Source organism: Lonchura striata, chromosome 15 (assembly GCF_050655825.1).
Source record: "Lonchura striata isolate lonStrDom1 chromosome 15, ASM5065582v1, whole genome shotgun sequence".
NCBI classification, from domain to species: domain Eukaryota; kingdom Metazoa; phylum Chordata; class Aves; order Passeriformes; family Estrildidae; genus Lonchura; species Lonchura striata.
The window spans coordinates 2517702-2537789 of NC_140717.1; the positions used below are offsets into that span (position 1 = coordinate 2517702).

General features: G+C 46.5%; 1 protein-coding gene across 1 annotated transcript in view; it reads left to right on the plus strand.

The window, feature by feature from the left end:
• The window catches only part of LOC146765976 (TOG array regulator of axonemal microtubules protein 2-like), a 70297-nt gene that overhangs the window by 21230 nt on the left and 28979 nt on the right, over positions 1-20088 (plus strand). The window contains exons 1-3 of the mRNA XM_085592816.1: positions 1-12174; positions 13485-18013; positions 19175-19292. The exon at positions 1-12174 is cut by the window's left edge and continues 21230 nt beyond it. Of these exons, the coding sequence (XP_085448942.1) occupies positions 17694-18013; positions 19175-19292 (438 nt within the window). The 5' untranslated portion in view covers positions 1-12174; positions 13485-17693. The remainder of the gene's footprint in view (positions 12175-13484; positions 18014-19174; positions 19293-20088) is intronic.

Sequence of the window (20088 nt, forward strand, 5' to 3'; positions counted from 1 at the left end):
AGTGGTGACTTGAAGGCTCTAGATAGATGCAGAGACCTCAAGTAATGAGCTGCAGAACAAATATCTCTCACTATAAATCAAGCAAACAAAGTAATTAAAACCAATCTAGCACACTAAGCATGAAGTGAATGCAGAACTGTTCCATCAGAGGAACTGATGCACTGCAACTTGGATTTTTTTTTCCACTTTCTTTTAAAGCCGTAATCCTGAAGTGTAAACATAGAGGCAGTGAGGGGAGAAGCAGCAGAGTTCAGAGTATGAGGCCCCTCACACACAACAGGAAGGTGGGAATAGTCTAGTACCTTATAAAAAATATACCAGTACTACTGTTTTCCGTACAACAGAGAAGAGGAAATAATTGATCTCTTTTTTTCATTTCACCTTCTTCAAAGCAGTCAATAGTTTAAATTTCAGATAAGAAGCAAAGAGGAAGAACAGGACAAAGATTGAAAGCACATGCTGCTTTTGGACACGGATGTTATTCCAAGTAAACCCTATAACTGTGCATTAGATTATGCACTGCTTTCTCAATGCAACACTTGTGTAGCAATTTAAGCTGGCCAGCAGAGTACTTCAGTCTGTTACTAGATCTACTGGATTCTTCCCTTCTCTCTGCTTTCCCAGCTCCTGAAAAATCCTCTAGAAGATTGAGCAGGAAGCTCAGATGCCTTACTCGGGTCTCTTTCCCAGCCAGGAACACAAACCCAGGCACTGCTGCTCACAGAGCTGCCGGATAGTTCAGTCTCCTCTGCCACCCGGTGGCTTTGTGCCCATCCTGCAACCTGACCACGGCTTCTCCTCCAGGGAACACTTGGCAGAGTTATTAATGCATTTTCTCGGGCTGCAAAAGGCAACTTAATGGAGTACAATGACAGCAGAAAGCCAAAGCCTCGTATTCTCGTAACACAAAAAGCGCTTTTGAATGGTTTCTGATGTTCTTCACCCAAAAAAAAAGCTTTCCTCAAAATCCATCAAGTTCTAGTAATGAGTTCCACCTCATAATCAATATGAAAATTTAGTTAAAGTCTGAGGGTATAAGAATAGCCTTGAGCATAACCACCAATACCCTTCCATATCACCACCAGGTGTTTTTTTTCAATAGTGGAAAGCTACAGAAATACTTAATATTTAGGTTTTGTGTTGGTCTTGTCTCAAGGGGGTTTTTGTGGTTAGTTTGGCTTTTTGTTGGGTTTTGGGCTTTTTCCATGAAAAATACTGTAAGGTATTGCTTGCATCCAAAAGTGACTTGCAATCTGTCAAATTCTTGAGCTTTTGGTTTCCTTCCCTACAAGAAAATTGCCAACCAGTAAATAAAGGCAGCACCTTTGTCCCAGATTTAACTAGCACTACATTCTGACTGTCTGAAGTAAGGCTCTATAGACATATACTGTCTCAGTTTTGGTTTTACTTGATCGTGTTTTATTTTCTTGGATCTCTCTCAGATCACAACAGATAATGCCTCTAATGTCAGGAAAGTGCTTTTGCAAGTAGAAAAACTCCAGCTGTAAATAACCAATTGTTAGTAGCACCAGCACCAATGACCTTGATTTATGTAGTTTATTTGAGCAACATTCCTTGTGGCAGAAAATAGTAATCTGGCCTGTACATTTAATGCATCTATTCTGGGAGATTTAAACTTGCCATTTAAAGACTCCTGTTTAACTTCCATTCCTTCTATCTCCCCCTCCAAATATAACCCATCATTCCTGAAATTCTATCAATTAAGCCTTGTATTCTTGACCTTCCACATTGTAATTCTGAATGTTTTAGATGTAATGAAGTAGCTGTATTCATACAGATATAAACACAGTTTAATAGACCTAGAGGGCCCTTGAAAATGGAAGTCAGGAAAAAGCTCCACTCTAAATTAGCATGTTGCAAATTGTCAGTAAGATTAAAATGCATGTGTAGTGCTGAAAATTACCTTACTGCTTCATGAATGGGGAGTCAATCTACCTAAACCCTAAGAAATAGCAAAGAGATGGGAGAAACAAAGGCCCAGAAATTTTGTTGAGCACAATCTACCCTGGCTGTTAAATCTGCAAGTAACATGAACTGCTACAATTCACAAAAAATGAGGCAGACCTGGCACATAAAGTTATCTACCACTATCTAATCCATATGCATATGCCAAGCCAGAAAATAATTTCACTAGATATTGCTGAATTTTGTAACTATATAAAACAGCCGCTTTTCTACTGCAAACTACCTATTTTAAAGGTAGTTTGCTGTAGAAAAGAAAAAAAAAATTAAAAAAAAATCAAGCCATGTCAGGTGTTGCACAATTTTTTTTTGTGTCTTGTCAAGACTGTGTTTTCAAGGCAGGTCTACATTCCAGTTATGCACAAGTTAACACCTATCAGTTTCATTTGCAAACAAATCAGGTTCCATCAGAAGAAACTTAGGTAACACTAAGTAGTTATAATACACATATCAACCTCTTTAATGTCATACTCCCTATGTTTTTAATCTCTATATCCATGTTTAGTAAGAAGGTTTAGCATACACAATTGTGGCAGCACATTTCTCCCTCTCTCAGGATTTTTCATAGAGGTGCACAGAGAGAAATGAAAGAGAAAACAATTTCTATTTTTGCTCCTTGTTTTTTCTCATGTGGAATGTGTTTGGAGATTTGTTTATCTGGAGTGAGCACTTTATTGTATTCTGATAAGGATTGTTTGAGCGTGATGGCCAATCCAACCCACCTGGGGCTGGACTCTCAGAGAGGGTCACGAGTTGTGTTAGAGTCAAAGAAAGTAGTATGCAGTTTTAGTATCCTCCTTTTATATAGTATATTAATGTATTTTAGTATAGTTGTAATAAAGAAATCATTCAGCCTTCTGAATTGAGTCAGACTTCATAATTTCTTCCCGTTGGGTTCACCTGCATTGACAACAGGACCATGGGATAAATGCAGGGAATTCAGCTGCAATGGCATTTGTTTAATCTTTTTTTCTGATTCCTTTCCCCATGGGTGGCAGATTTGGAAGTATTTGTCTTGTACTTTGGCTTCTTGGTCAGACTTGCTCATGAATGTGTTGTAAAATCTCATCTACCTCTTTCTACTGAAAAATGCTTGCACAAGGCTTACAAACCAGTTCCCACTATGATTAGCCCAGTGTCCCTGCTTAAGTCCAGGTACACTTGTATTAAAAAGGAGTCAACTATTCTAACTCAGGAGGCAGGAGTTGTAATGTTGGGTTTGGGTGTGTGTGAAGGAAAGGAAGCCGGAATAAAGCCTTGCCACAATGAAGGAGAAATTTGCATGGCCAATTTACACCCTACAGATACACTGATCATATCAGCCCCCTGAATACTAATGATGAGTACAAAGCTCCTTTGAATAGGTAGGAGAGATGAGACTTGAAGAAATAATTTTGCAGATGTATAAAAAGGGATCAGACCCATGGGCCCCATGGCTCAGGCTTAGTTCTGCCAAATCAAGCATGATTAGTTTTATCCACTCTGTTTAGAATAACCTGCCTGGGCTATTTCCATTAAGAAAATTTTGAATTGTCAGGAACTACCAAGATCAGAAATGTTCTGAGGCAGATGATGATTATGTTAGGTTTGGGTGCCTCTGCAATAAAGAAAGCAGGGAATAAACCCCTGGAACAATGAAGCAGAGCAAAAGTGGAAGGTTGATGGTCAGTTTGTTCCCTACAGCTATCAGCCAACTGAATTCTGGGGTCCTGAACTGGGGAGTGCAAAGCTTCTTTGACTTCCACCACCTAGTGCCATGTTTGTGCCCCACCACTTAGTTGGATGTGAAGAGAAATAAACAAAATCCCACACCAACAAGCTGCAACCCAGAACTGAGTGGGAATTACAGAAATAAAGACCTTGAAAAGTAGCTTTGGAAATGGTTTACTGCCTAGACAGTGTGAAATCCTCAGGCCTGGCCTGGCCCAGCTTAGGGCTGGGTGCCCTGGGGAAGGGAAAGGAATGGAACTTGGGGTGTGGTTTTGCAGCCATGGAAACCAGAGAACCATAGATGTAACTACCAGTGCATCACAAAGGGGCAGCCCCACGCCAGGGCTGTGACAGTTGTGGTTGACACAGTCACAGTCTGGCTCTGCCTCTGTGAGTGAGTGCTGGCGACTGGAGTCGCCCAACCTCGTGCTAAGGCTGGGTACAAAGCTCCTGTCGCTGCCCACACTGAGATTACTCCCGAATTCAAACCCAGACACTTCTGTGAGGCAGAAGCAGGGGTTTGAAGATGGAATTTACTGCAAAAGGAAAGACCTCTGAAGGCAAAGGTGAGGATAGAAAGGAGGTGAAAGGCTGAAGCCAAATGGCAAAAAAAAAAATCCACCAGATTTCAGGGAAAACTGGTCCATGGTGGCCAGTGCTGACTCTGTGTCAGAGTAGGTGGCTGACAGCTACAGATGATCCTGAAAGGACGCCATGGCACCACAAAATTCTTTAATTATTTTACTCTACTTTCTCCTTTTTGACAGTAGCCAAATCAGTCACACTGTCAGCCAGGATAGGGACTGTGGCCACAGCTGACCACAAATTGGACATGGTCATGAGATGCAAGTCCTGTTTCTTTTTTTTTCCCTCAATGCTGGGTGTCAGTAAAGATAAATTTCCCATTCTTCCTTGGCTTGCTGATCATGTCCAAACCTGAGGATGGTATTATGGTGCTATAGAAACACCAATAAGGCCTGCCTGCTTGCTGAGAGGTCTTTGTGGTTTGCAGAACTGGCAGTCACATCTGTGTAGGTCTTTCCTGGGGATTTCCATAAGGCCAGCCTCAAAGAAGGAAACTTTTTTCCCCTCTTATCATTGGACCCTTCCATGTTTCCCTTCAGACTTGCTAAGTCAATACTGTTGAGAGAAATCAAACACAGGCTAGTTCCATGAAAAAGAAAGCCAAAGGAATTTTCACAGTAATTAAAAATTATTCCCCTCGAGTGCCACACCTGTAAGATGTGTTGATGATAAAGGTGGGAGTTCAGCTAACTCACTCCTTCCCCTCTGAGCATGGCTCAGCCTCACACAGAGGTGAGGGGGAGCTGGGCTCTCTCTGGTGGGAGGAAGGCTCTTGTGGCAGCCCAGAGAGCCTGTGCACATTGCCAGGGAACAGCTGTGCCCTGCATGTGCCCCTGCAATGAGCTGTGCTCCCAGTGCCCCTGGAGCTGTCGGGCTGCTCAGCTGTGGGGCAGGGAGAGGAGCAGGAGGGTGCATGTGCAGCTGAGCCATTCCTGGGTACAGCACAGGGCTCTGGGCTCCTGCTGTCCCAGGGCAGCCCAGAGGCCAGGCTGTTCCTGTGGCAGCCCTGTGGAAGTGGGTCAGGGTTTTCCCCTGGCCTGCCTCCAGTGTCCGCCAGCAGAAGCATGCTTCCCTGTTTAGAAGTTGGCAGGAAATGTGTCCCATGAAATCTAGAGCGTAAGCTGCTTTAGGTTTGCATTGTGGCCTTTGTTACATTTTGTGTCTCCACTTCGCAGGCCTCACCGGATATCCTCTTGCCAAGAGGTTTTCCATTGGAAATCCCTCAATGCTCCTTCCATCCAAGCCATTGCCTTCCATCCAGAAGGGCTCTCCTTCCACCATGCCAGGGCAGACATATGGCAGAGAGCAGGAGAATGGGGGAAATGGCAATGGCTCTGATGAGCACCGGATAAAAATACAGGAGCAGAGAGCAGAGGGAAGAGGACATGAGGTAAGGAGACAAAGTCCTGTGTAAAGTTTCACTTGATGTGCTGTAGGCAGAGCTGTGAGACCTTTTCCATGACACGAACTTGAAGTTCCCTGAAGTTTGAACAGGTCCTGGTTTGGCTCTTTCACTGTGCCAGCAATGATGGGATATGAAGGAAGGGTGTGCACCTGCACCCTCTGCCTCCAGCCCCCTTCCTGGCCAAGGCATGGGGGCCCTGGAGGAACTTGGGCAGGCTGAGACCTTGCAGAGAGCAGCAGGGCAGGGAGCTCTACTGAGCTTCTAAATGCCAGTGAGCCTGAGATGATGGAAGTGTGGGAGCTGGAGAGCAGCGAGCACCCTGAGAGCTCAGCAGCATCTGGGTTCAAAGGCTGCGGGGGATCTGCAGGAGGGAAGCACAGCAGCAGAAGAAATGAGGGGCTTGGAAAAAGGAGGTTTTGTCATTCTGCAGAATGGATTTGTGGAAATTGGCTGGAGATCAGCACTGGCTGTTAGGAACCTTTAGGGGCAGGGAGACAATAGTGATCTAAACCCACTCCCATGCCATCCAAAATGCCAGTGGAGGCAGTGGCACCCCAGAACATCTTGATGTCCAACATGTGAATGCCTGTTGGGAATGAAGCCACACTTGCAGAGAAGTGTGCATGAGGGGAGAGGTGGCAAATCTGAGACATGGTCTCTCCATCGGCACCTCCCTTTCCATTCCCCTCCTGGTCCAAGCTCCACCATCAGTTTGACTTTTCCTGCCAGGTCTCAGCTGAGGGCATATCTGAATATCTTCAGGCATGAATGGGGGCAAGGCTGGATGCTTGATCTGAGCAATATGTTCTACTCTTTCCAGGCTTTCTCGCTCTATTCCATTGGTGGGGATACGAAGAAGGGGTTATTGGGACCACCTTTGATCCCCCCAATAAGGAAGGCAGGAAGCCCCCCAGTTGGCAGCACTGCAGGGTCCCTGCCACATCAGGATTTCCAGAAGCCCCAGGAGATGAGGTAAGCCAAGGTGTCTGCAGCTCCAGTGCGCTGTTCATCTCACTCTTCCCATCTCGTGTGGTCATTTTGCACAGTCAGGTGTTCCATGTGTTGAGGCAAATCTCTGTGTATTCACCATTTTGCCCATCCATGATGATCCATTACAATGTCAAACCCAACACCATAAGCCCCTAGAGCAGAGGTGGTGGTGGGGAAGAGGAGGCAGGGCTTCAAAGCACCTCAAGATGGGTCCTCTCCTGGACGTGGCTATAGATTCCATTTTTAATTGTAGTGGTGTCACTTGGAACTGTATTTCACGGGTCTGGATCCTGCAGACCTTTGAATACTGTGATCCTTGACTGTCAAATTCTGCAGCCAGGAGAATATGCTTGGGCAAATGCTGGCTACAGGAGAGGTGTCTGCAAATTCAGGTGCTGCTTCTGTAACCATCAGGTGAAAATTCACTGTGCCTGGGCCTCCCTGTGAAATGAGATCCCCAACAAATTTTGGGGTATAGATGTATAGCAGGATTGATGTTTGATCAACCTGGCTGTGTTTCAGCCGGAGCTTGGCCAGCTCTGTGTGACTCCAGCAACAGAAAGCTTAAGGACAATTTAATCAGCTTTGCCTCTTGTTGGGTTTGTGTTGCATTTCCTCCTTCATCAGAGTGACCATGTTAAGAAATTTTGCCTCCTTTCATCAACACCCATTCCCTCCCTTCTCTTTCTACCTCCTCATTTGTTCTTTTGTCCTCCATTTTCTCAAGGCTGAGATCCAGCAGCAGAAGCCGAGACAACAACTCTGAAGATGCAGGTAGGTAGAGGACATGCCTGTCCTAGAATTAACATTGTAGTCTTAACTCAGAAGTAACATTTGTAAAGCTTGGTTAAAACTTATTATTTTCAAAGTTTCTTTAAAGTAATTTCAAATCCTTGATCTGCTCAGTGGACTCTCACTGGGAGCATGCTCTGGTGGTGCAGTGAAAATTCCTCCAGTGTGAAGTGTTGAGTGGTACCTTGTGGCCCTGGAAATGCAGTGCAGGAAAAGAACACCTCCCTCTCCATCCTCCTCATTCCTTTTATCTCCATGAAACCTTTCCAGTGTCAGAATTAGTAGTGAAAAAGAAGGCATTTGGCATGAAATGAGAAATGTTCCCACTCCTCCCTCCTGCTTGATAGAAAGTCCTTTTGAATTTTCCAATGAAGGAGAAGGAGGCTGCCAAATGGATGCAGCCTATGCAGGGTCTGGGTTTGACACCCTCTTACAGCACAAGCCCAAAGGCACCTATGGCAGGGTCAGGATGACAAATCTCTTCCCTGGCTCCCTCTGCCTGTATCAGAGTTGCAGGCTGAGGCTAGGGAGGAGTTGCTTTCTGCCTTGTCCCTGCTCCTGCCTTGCCTGATCCCAGGCAGGTGGAATTGTGCCACACAAAATGCAGTCTCTGTTGCATCTGGGTCAGCCAATGCTTTCAGGTTGAAAGCCTCAGTGACACTGTTGTTGTTCCTTTGCCATCTCTGGGTGTGTAATGATAGGAGAGATGAGACTTGAAGAAATAATTCTGCTGATGCAGAAACAGGAATTAGATCCCCCGGTCCCTTTGCTCAGGGTTAGTTCTGTCAAATCCTGGGTACAGACACTTTGGAATGACTCCTTATTTGCTGATATACATCTGGAATGTTTAGTGCAGCTAGGGTGCTCAGTAAATAAGGTGACATTTTTGCTGGATTAATTCTGGACTAGAAATGGCCTCATTAAACCTTACCTGTCTCACCTTTATTACTGACCGCAGCATTCTACAGGGTGAAAGAATCCAGTTTTAAGACACTCATCCTGCTTGGCTGCCATATGATTTTATCCTCTTTGAAACCATGTAAAGATTTAGTTCTTTTAGTTCTAACAGCTCTGTTGGAGAGTATTTCAGAATGAAATAACAAATTTTGAATTGACAGTATTAGGCAAGATCAGAAATGTTTTGAGTCAGGTCATGTATATGTTTGGGGGTCTGTTGAAAAGAAGGTAGGGAATAAACCCCTGGACCAGGTAAGTGGAGCAAAAATGGAACTTTTGGATAACCACTTTGTTCCCTACAAATACAGGCTTGCTGAATACTGGGTACATTAAAGGAGAAAGCAAAACTTCCTTTGCATCTAACATTGTTTGTGTCCCAGCACTTCCTTTGTTGGAAAGAGTAATATAAAAATCCCAAAAGTGCAAAACCCAACATAGCATTGAGTGAGACCTACAGAAAAAGAGGCCTTGAAAACTACTTTTGAAATCAATTACTTCCTAGACAGAGTCACATTCTAGAGACCACTGTGAATTTCCAACTGTTTGGAAGCAAAGGCATCCTGTAGTAGTGGGGAGGCAATAGGCAACACATGAAGTAGTAGAACCCTTCTCTCTTTCCAGCTCCATATTGTTCAGAGAAATTAAACTGATGCTAGTTTCATTAAAAATTACCAACCAGTCTTTCCAGTAACTAAAATATGCTTTGAATTCCTCATCCATTAGATGGGCTGATTGTAAAGGCATGAGTTCAATGAACTCACTTCTTCTCTTGTACCTGAATTACAGCTTCCTCTGAGACTACAACAAAAATGGAGAGGAAGAAGGCAAAGAACTCTTGGTGCGGGCTAGGATCTGGGATGCCTCTGTTCCCAAGGGAACTGGCTGACCTTTTTGGCTTGAGGACCCATGTGCCAAAGCCCAACCTTGGCAATGAAGGTCTCGGCTCCCAGCCAGCTCAGGGGACCTTGGCCCAGGAGCCGCAGAGCAGCACTGGCCCCAGAGTCACTGCCAGGGAGGACCAGGTGAAGGCTGAGCATGGCTCAGCCTCACAAAAAGGTAAGGGGGGAGCTGGGCCCTTCTCTGGTGGGAGGAAGGCTCTTGTGGCAGCCTGGAGAGCCTGAGCACATTCCCAGGGAACAGCTGTGCCCTGCATGTGCTCCCTGCAATGAGCTGTGCTCTGCCAGTGCCCCCTGGAGCTGTAGGGCTGCTCAGCTGTGGGGCAGGCAGAGGAAATGGAAGGTGCATATCTTACAGTTAGAAAATGCATTCTCTAGTGTCAAGAAGACAGTACACATTTGGGTAACACTCCCTCAATGCTAAGCTTTTCTTTGAATGTCCTCTTAAATATTCCAACAAAGAGAAGAAAATGTTGATCTAAATGTAGGTATTAGAACACAGGACTTCTTTTAGGAACCAGAAAGAAGATGTTTACTAAAATCAGCATGAATAAGGGCAAATAGGGATCTCTGTCAAGAGCAATCTCCATCTCTGCCCTTCTCTATCAAGTACAGAGGCTCTCCAGCATCCAGGGGCTGCAGCCTTCATCATGCAGCAGGTCTCAGTCTGCTGGCCAACAGAGTAAATGTCATGGCTGCTGCCAGTAGCCCATCCCTTGGGAGAGGGTCTAGGAGGATGTACCTTGCTGCTCTCAATCCCAGTCTCTGTGTTTAATGGGAGCTCTGCAATCTGGAACCTGTCTTGCCTGTTGCCCAGCATGGTATTTTTGGGGGCTTGAAGTCTGCCAGAGATTTACAAGAGCCTTTGCTTCCATTACCAGGCCTCCCACTGAGCCGGGCCAAGGAGCTGGGTCATCCCAGCAGTCCTGGTTTTACCAGTGACAAAGAGATCAAGGAAGGCTTTGGAAAGGTAAGGAATAAGGACAGGGATGAGCAGACCTCCTCTCCAGTGGCTATTTAGTACCTGGCCCACAATGTCACTGAAAATCATAATCTTCCCCTCCTGGGGGATAGGGATTCTCTTGGGAATATATTTGACAGCTACTGAGCAATTGCTTGACTATTTCCAGTGGTGTCAAGTTTGGAAATGGTGTTAAGGTCATGCCAGAAGCATACTTTATGTGCAAAGGCTGTTTTAGAGAAGTTCTGAATGACAGAGTAAGCTACACATTAGTGAATGTAGGCAAAGTGCACCCTCAGAAGCAGAGAAGCAAAGATTCTAATGTTGAGTGTAAGCAAGGCTGCAAAATAAAATGGGAGAGTTTTACTTTTCTGGGTTACCTTTGTGGCTGCATCTCACAGCCCTCTCACTCTCAAGTTTTCTGCTCATTAACATCCGTGTTTCTGCAACTTGTTTTCACGACTCCTCCTTTTGGTCTCATGGTCTCAGAGACCAAGTCCTTTCAGAGTCCTTCAGAACTGAGTCCTTCAGAAGGCAGGAAGGGAGAAACAGCTGTAGTTCCTGGCCATGAGTGTTAAGCAACAGCTCATTACCCCTTCTTGCTGGGTATTGCACATGGTTTTTATTCTCCTGCCATGGCCTGTGGGAACTGAACTGCCTGCTCACTGGCCATGTGAGCTCTTCATCTGTCTTGGAGCACTCCTATGACTTTCATGCTTCAAGCAGGCCTTCCTGACAGAGGTTGCAGTTGCAACAGTGTAAGGTTGTGGCACTGAAGGGTTCCACCTCGCTGTGTGTAATTGCCAGGGTGAGGATGGGAGACCTTCCTCTGAAACTATTGGAATGTCTGTGGAGCTGCACTGAAGCCTGTGGCACTTTATGGACTCTGTGCCCGGGATGAGATGTTGTGTCTGGTTTGTGTGTCTCTGCTTACAGTCTGTGATGTATTTCCATTGCACCTAGATCCGTGCTGCATTGTGGAAGTTGGCTGAAGAGCACTTAGAGCCAAAGGACATAGAGCATATAGTGGAAGGGATAAAGAACAGAAGAAAAAATAAAAGATTCTTGCAGCCTCCTGATACAGTTGAGCCCGGGGATGAAGCTGAAGCAAGTAAGTGGTGGCTACACTTGTGGTCCTTTCTGACCACTTGCTTGCCCTTTGCACATTGTTGCAATCAGACTGGGGGGCTGTTTGGCTTGCATCTGAGTGGAAGCTTAAATAGGATTTATTTATTTTTCCCAAAGAAAAATACAGAGGCGTGAAGTGTCTTCCCTATGGCCTCACTGAGTCAGTACCAGAATATCAGCCTCCCACCTTTACCTCTAAAGTCTTTCAGAGTAGAAAATTCTGTCTTGCAAAGTACACTGAGGGTTCAGACTCTCTCCTGGAGAGCAGCCTCCCGAGAAGGTGACTCCAAAAGAATGCTTTTCAACCTGAAAAAAAACAAAATTCAGTTCCTTCTAATGAAAACACCAGAGATGAATATGTCCCTGCTCACAGGGGTTGGACTAAATGGTGCTTAAAGGTGCCCTCCAAACCAAACTCTTCTTGGATTCTGTGATTCTGTGATCATTGGCCCATTTTAGTGTTATACTTGGTATAAAGTGGTATATTATTGCTATATTTGAAGTTCTTTGGGATAACAAAGAGATGTTACCCACCTCCAGCAAGTTTCCAGGCTCTTTTCATCATCAGCCTGTCCAGCACCCTCCACTTATAAACTCCTATTTGGTTCCTGCAGGGATTAACCTACCACCTGTCAATGGCACAGCTTCTGGAGTGCAGAAAAAACACCCTGGTGGTGCCTTGAAGAAAAAGGTCTTGAGGAAGCAGGACAATGTGCCCTTACCACCCATCGTCCGTGGGGATGGCAGCGTCCCACACAGCTCCTCAGGTAAGCCTGCTCCATGGCAGCTTTTTCCTGCGTGGGTTTGTCCTTGCCCAAGGAGCACAAACTGCCTCCTGCCTCAGCCAGCACAGCTGGGATCCTGGGTCCATAGCCTGTCCTGAGATTGAACAGCAAAGCTACTTTGGAGTTACTCCAGCTTGGTAGTACTGCAGCAGTTGGTTCTTAGAGATCTGCTAGAAAGTTGAGCTGAATGAAATCGTGGTAAAGGTCTAAGCTCTGGCTTTTGCCCATCCTGATATAATCCAAACTACAGCACTGGTGCCAGGAGGTTGCTGTGACTGCAGGGATGAGCTGCAGGGCAGTCTGCCAGGGTCTCACTGTGCACCTACAAGAACCACAGGATCAGTTGTGCACTCACCATCTGGGCCCTCTGCCTGTGCTGCTGTCCGGCTCTGCATGCAGCTTTTCTGCTCTCCCAGCAAGGGCTGGCTCTGCACAGCCGTCAGCAGCTCGGTGCAGTCGTGCTGCTGCTCCCAGAAGTGCCCGATGGCTCCTCGCTGCCACCATCCCACGGGCTGCAATGCCAAGAGGGAACAAGCAGTGCCTCCTGTGCCACCCAGCAAATACAGCGGCTGTGTGCAGCAGTGACAGGCACAGGGGGCTGCCTGCTGCTCCCAGGCTGTTGGCTGCCTGCAGGAAACACTCAGCAGATAGTCCCTAGTGGCTCCTGTCTCTCCTTTTTGGGCAGCCTGCCTGTGCTGTGATCCCAAGTAGGGTGAGATAAGAAGAAGGGAGCTAGGAAGGATACTTGGAAAGCTCTTTTCTAGTGATGCTGCTTCCATGTTCAGGATTGACCAGAGCTAACCTGACGTGGCTCTCCATCCATAGTGAATCTAGATGTGTATGTCTACATAATTCAGCATTGTCACTGGTGTCAGTGGCTGCGGTACATCAGTGACACCCAGATTAGCTCCTGTCTGAATATTTTTGATGATATGGTTCCTCCATACTTTGTGACAACATGCAAGGGAGCACAAAAACCCTACAGAGTCTAGAGCAGTTCATCTAGATTCTGGGACTATAGATGTGGCCGCAGGAACCTGCCTCTGGCTGTGGCCCCTGTGGCACTGGGGAGCTGGCGCTGCGGGGCCATGGTCAGGTTCAGCCCGGAGCTGTGCCCAGCCGGGGAGGCTGGGGGAAAGCAAGGAGCCCAAGGCGCCAGGCAGCAGGGAAGCCTCTGCCCCAGTGCCCGTGTGTGCCCATGGAGCCCTTGCTGGGAGATGGGCTGCAGGCCGCTCCATGGCGGGGTGCCCTGCCCGGGGCTGCAGCGCCCATGGCCGACCCTGTCCTTACAGTGACCTCGGAGACGGCCGCTGGTGCCAAACACCGAGAAGAGCCATGCCGTGGGACTGTACAGAAGAACGCAGCCCCTGCCGACCCACAGAAGTCCTTGCTGGAGGGGCTCTCCTCGCTCGGCAGCGATGAGTGGTAAGAAAGGCCCCGTTCACTGTGTCCATTTTAGCACTAAGGTTGGTTAGAAGCGAGTCTTGCTGCTGCCTCTGAGCCCCGAGAGCCCAGAGGGCCGAAGGGCACTGGTGAAACTACTGCAGAGCACTGAGAGGATAAAGATTTGAGAGCAGCCTTTCCTCAGCCTTGCTCTGCAGCAGTGCTCCAGCTGCAGCAGCTCCATGCTGTTTCCTCAGTTTGCCTGCTGCTCTGTGGGGCTGCAAAGGAAATCTTGAGGGGAGAGAGAAAGCTGTGGGATGAGATGATTTGCTGACTGAAGGCAGAGCAGGATGGCAGCAGTTTTTCGTGCAGGTTTGGGTGCCTTGGGCCACTGACCCAGTGGGATTAAGATTCCTCTCTGCTCCCACTGCTGCCAGCAATGGCAGGTGACAGGGTCTCCCTGTGACCTCCTGCATGGCAGTCCCAGAAACAGCTCCAGGGAGTTCTTCTTTCTGAGAAACCGACTGAGTTGTGCTTTCAAGTCCCTCAGTCTGTCATTACTCCTAAGGGCTCATGGCAGAAGAGAAGGAAAAAGAAAGAAAATCCTCTAGGAATCCTGCACTTTTGGAATTCAGCTTTTTCCTTCTCACTGCTTCATATGGGCCTGAGATGTTTTGTCAATACTCACAATGTGTCCCAAAATTATACACAGGCAGAAGGAGGCCCAGAGATGATAACCCTACAATGTTAGGTGGTATTGGTTTTGTTTTTGGTGTCTTTTTGATCACTCTCTGGTGGATGCTTCATTCACACAGGGGTAAGGCCTCCATTCACACTGGCATAAGCATGAAAAATCTGTCCCGATGCATCTCCTTGTGCAGCCACATTTGCTCTGCCCTTTCTCTTCCCCATTTCTCTTTGGTGCCCTGTGAGGTGCAGAGAGCTCCTGCAGATGTGGGGGTCAGGATGACACTCAGGGGTGCCCATGGGATCAGTCACCAGCCCTGTGCTGCAGCTCTGATGCCTCACAGACCTTCCTCTGGCTGAGAGCCTACAGAAAGCAAGTGTTGGGAGATGGAGTTTTTTGCAACTTTTAAATAACATGTTGCTGTTGGGGGGGTTGTTTTAGGCAGGGGGGTTTGGGAAAAGCCAGGGTTTCAACAGTTCTTGCCCAGGGGTGGAATCTTCTAGGATATCCTGCTGCTTTTTAGGGGAATGTGTGAGGTGAAGTGGGTGACACACAAGCTTAGACTGAAGAGTGGAAACTCGGCTCCAGAGTGGCAGCGCAGACTCTCCCTGCTGAACTGCCTGCTGGGGCTGACAAGGAAGGAAAATGCCCCAGTAACAGCCCCATGGGACTGTGTCTCAGGGACTGGTACAGGGAGGTGACAAGAAACAGCAGCATGGCTCAGTCTCACAGCTTCTAGGAAGCAGTGACAGAGGGGCATCATGTGCCAGAGATTTCAGAAATACTGTCTTCTTAAACAGCCACAAATGAAGACTCTGATACCCCTCTGTTTGCCTCTTGGATTTTTATATGCTTTTGACAGCCACAGCATCCTGTGGCAACGTGTTCCACGATTTCATTAAGTGCTCCTTGAAAAGCACCTCCTGTGGTTTGGATGAGCTGCCAGCCTGGTCATTTCAGAGGGTGCTGCCTAGTTCTTGGATGGAGAGAAATATCAATCAATCTTTTTGGTACTTGCCTTTCAGGGAGCAGAAGGAGAAGGGACTCTTCAAGATCAAACAGCTGGCTGAATCCCATTCAGATGTCCTGCTCTCTCGACTTCGGGATATTTGCTTGGCACTTACCAGTGAGGTGAGAACATTGCTCTGAATTGTTCCCCATACTCCTTACATGGTGTGTAGAGTAGGTATGTGCTTGTTCATCTCCATGTGTGCTCAGGGCATGTCTTCATTTCTGGTTTTAGACCTTCTATTTCTAATGTCTGTCAGCTCTCTGTAGGCTCTGTGTGTACATGTAGCTGTATTTACTGGTAGGTCAGGTATCTGACACTTGTTCTTCGAGTGAGGTGCCATTATAATGCAATGTGCAAATGCAGAAACTGAGACACTGATGACATTATTTACCAGAATCCTAATCTCTGCCCAAGCTGTAATTCAACACTGCAAATTATTCTGTAGACCTGAGGCTGAGTTTTCTGTTTCCTGGCTGAGTGCTTCAGCTGCTAGTGTTGCCTTCTGGAATAGGAGCACCTGACTCTTTTATCTTTATGACTTGTGCCTTTATGATTTGAAAGCAGTCCTTGTTTTAATTTACTAGCAAAAGGACCTGAAATCAAAGTAGTGGGCATTTTAGAAGTGTAAAATAGAACACTTTAGTGATTTTTTTTTTTTTAAAGCCTGCAATAAGCACGTCTGTGGCCAGAAATTGGGTAAGTGCTTTCCGTGCTTGTGCTCTTCTGCTCTTCTTGTGCTTTTATGTTCCTCTGGACACAGTAGGATGTTTTGTCATTTCCTGGGACTTCTGTTGAAGGCAACTGATTTCTTTTCAAGGTGATTCTTATGTTTTCCCTCATGACTTCCCCAGGTGACCAACCTCCGTTCAAAGGTGTCCTACTCTGCAATTGTCACTCTGGGAGAGTTCTTTGCAAACTTGAAGAAGGACATGGACTCTGAGGTAGAAGAGGTTGCACCAGTCCTTCTCCAGATGGTGTGGAACTCCCCAGAGTTCATACAGAAGGCAGCCTGTCACACCCTGGGGCTCATGGTGGAAAATGTGACTCCTGCACGAGCAATGACTACTCTCATTGACAGGGGAGTCAAGTAGGTTCTTCTTTTAATGATATTCTTCACCTTCTCCTGTGTGAGTGGGGGAAGGGATGAGAGAGAGAGTGGGAATGGTGGGAGTGGGAATGGGTCCTGTATCCTGCATCTTCTGTGAACTCAGGGACTTGATTCTCTGATCTACCTCATTTCTTTCCTCTTGTCACCTATTTCTGCCCTCCTGCAGCAGAATCATAGAACTTCTCAGAATCACAGAACTGTAGAATATGGGGAGTTGGAAGGGGCCCTTCAGGATCATCAGGTCCAGCTTTTGGCTTTGCACAGAACAGCCCAAGGGTCAGACCAAGTGCCTGAGATTGTTGTCCAAATGCTTCTTCAACTCTGTCAGGCTTAGTGCTGTAACCACTGCCCTGGGGAGCCTGTTCCAGTGCCCAACCACCCTCTGGGTGGAAAACTTTTCTCCTGATATCCAAACTAGAGCTCGTCCCACGCAGCTTCCTGCTGCCTCCTGGAGTTCTCCCAGTCTGTCAGATTTTCTTACACATGGTAACCACTGGGGAAATGAAAGGCCAAGGATAGAGCCTTGTGCTTTTGTGCTTTTGCAGCTGTGAATGGTGTTTGGTATTTAACAGCACTAACCACAGAGACCCTGGGAAAACCATGTCTCCTCTTGATGCCATTAATTTGAGAAATAAGGAGGGTGTTTGCTGCTGCCTAGAGCACATGGGGGAGAATGCGTTGGTGAGGCACAGCCTACACAGCAGGTAGAGCTCCTGCCAAAAGGAGTCTTGTATGACTGTCCTGGCCTTAGAGCTCTACTTTCAATTCAAACTGATGTTTCAGCTTAGCCTTGAGATGGTGAATCACTTTACAGGCACCTTCACAGGCCAACTACCATGGGAGAGCTGAAGAAAATGCTGCCTTAACTGTTGGTGCTGGGCTGATAGCTCCCAAGAGGCACTCTCTAGAACAGGACAATCTGGCTAAAATGCCTGCCACTCTTTCCTCAGCTTTGGAATAGGGTAAAACATTCAGATATATCCGTTGCCAAGCCTTACAGAAGAAACAGGCTGCATTGCTGGATATTCTGCAACTTCACAGCCCACAGCATGTTTTCCCTGCATTTGTTTTTCTCCAAAGGTCTGCAGATTTGGGGAGAAATGGGTGGAAAGAGCATCAATCCTGCTGCAGCTCTGTGTAGTGGGTGCCCTCTGATGGGTCAGCATGAATTGTCCTTAATTTCTTAATAATTCATATGTGATCTATTCTTTTAATCTTTCTCTGAGAAAATACTGTGAAAGAAATGGAGTATCAGATAGTGCAGGGAGACTGAATTCCTCCCTCTTCCTCACAGTCAGTCCTTCTGTACAATGCTAACTTTGTGTTTATCTGAGGGCAGAACCTTCTACAGGTGTCTGAAGTTGCAGGGAGAGCCCGGGACTCCTTCCCCCAGCAAGGACAGGGAACAGGCTCTGGCCAAGGCCTGTGCTGCTGTTGCTCCTTCTCCTTGTGCCCAGTGTTTCTCTCTTCTTCCCAGGAGCCGCTACGTCCAGGTGCGGAAGTGCGCGGCCGAGCTCCTCCTGTCTTTGATGGAGAGAATGGGAGTCACAAAGCTCGCAGACACCCCCAGGGTTGAGATGTTGGCACATGCGGCAGGGAAGCTTGCACAGGACTGTCACCAGGACACAAGGTAATGATCTTCATTTCACCTCCTCAAACAGGAAAACCATTTTGTGTCTGGCTAGAAAGGTAAAACCACAAATGAGTGGAAACTGAAGGAAATAAAAAGTGACCTCGCTGTGTGGCTAAGGGGCATAGACTCAGAGAATATGCTGAGTTCGAATGGACCTGTCAGGGTCACCCAGTCCAGCTCCTGGCCATGTGCAGGGGGCCCCAAGAGTCACTCCTCATGCCTGGGAGCATTGTGCAAACACTTATTGAGCTCAGACAGCCTTGGTGCTGTGACCCCTGCTTTGGGTTGCCTGGGAAATGACTGTAGTTGGTAACCTGAGGTTGGCCAGCAAAAAGGTGCATTATCAACTTCCTGTAACTTGAAGGATTCTTTACTGAGATCAAAAGAGCTCCAATTAGTCTGTCAAACAGTTTTGTTTGGTCTTAGGTGCACAACACAAAGCCAAAGTGTTGGCTAATGTTATTCACTGAAGGATCCCAAACATCTGTTTCTCATTAAGACTTTCCTAGAAATATTTCAAGGTTTGTTAGCCAATGTGTTCAGTCTTTCTAAACCCCTTCCACAGATTTCTGCAATGCTGTTATCTGTGGCTCAGTGACCTCCAAATTTCTTCTTGAAGAAGACTGTGATTTCCTAGTGGCCAGATCAACCCAAACTGCCAAAAGCCCCTTACTTTGATGATGAAATTCCCATTAATAGCTGCCAAGAACACGAGAGCAACTAGCTGCCTCTGTGCATACATATAGTATAGAATAATCAATAGGACGCATGAGGTGTTTTGTCCTGGCTTCCCTGCCAGTTAAAGAAAGGCAAATTATTGTGCAATGGCAGCAGGACACTGCTAATAGGCTCTGACAACAAAGCAGATGTATTTTGCATGTTCTCTGGGAACACCCACAGTTTCAGAGTGAAATGATATTTTTCTGTGGCCCCACATTCTCCTCTTGTCTCTTGTGTTCAGCTGACAACACTGTGCAGTGTCAAGTGGAGGGAAATTTCCCTCTTTGCTGAGTAGGTAATGCCTTCTCATGCAAGGATTGCACCTGATGAGTTTAAGATACCCTTCCTTTGTTCATTTTTTCATTTTCATTTTCTTCCTTCCTTCCTTCCTCCCTTCCTCCCTTCCTTTCTCCCATCCTTCCTTCCATCCCTCCTTAGGCATTTTGGACAGGAGATGGTAAAGATATTGCTGAGTCACCAAAAATTGAAAATGCTTTTGGAACGATCTCTTTCCACCTGTGACCTGGAAGACATTCTGGCAAGAATTAAGAAGAAGGTAAGTGCTTAGCAGGAGAAATGTCTCCTTTGTGCAAGTACTGCCACCACTCATACGAGATCAAACATACCCAATCTGTCTTTATCTCATTCCTCTTCTGCTGAATCATTTTGCTCCTGGGAATGAGCTGGTAAACCTCAGCCTGTTCATTTGCAAGCCGCAAAGGGACTGATATTATTAGGGAAAAAGTGAGATTTTGAATATTTTGAATATTGGTCACAATGAAGAAAGGGAAAGAGGAGAAAATGGATTTACATTTAAGAGTAAGGCCCCCACCACGCTGTCCCTGCTCTGCCCCCAGTAAAGCAATTAAATGAGAATAGGAGATAACAGTCTGAAGATAACAGTATCTTTAAGACACTCAAAGTAGTAGTACCAAGAAAACTTCCAAATATACAAAAGATGTCCAAGTCAAGACTAGTTACTACAATTTCTGTCTGTCTTTTGGGAATACTGCCCTGCTCTCAAGCCCTGTGGAGCTGGAAGAAGTTTGGTGAATCCAGCAGCATTCAGCAAAAAATTCTTTGTTTGTTTGGAGGGGGATTTTACTTTTTTATTGAAAAAATATAGAAAGGAGTGTGCCTTTGTGCAGGCACAGGGAGAGTGAGTGTTGAACCAAATCAACTTCCAACACAATGGGCTGACCCACAAAGAGTCCAATTTTTTCTGCTGCTTCCTTTAAGAACACTCATTGCCTACCAGTTTTCATAATTCCCATTTGTGCTCAAGATTAATGAATTTGGGGTTTCAGACTGCTGCTCAGTATGGTAGCACCCATAACCTGCCTTGGGCTATA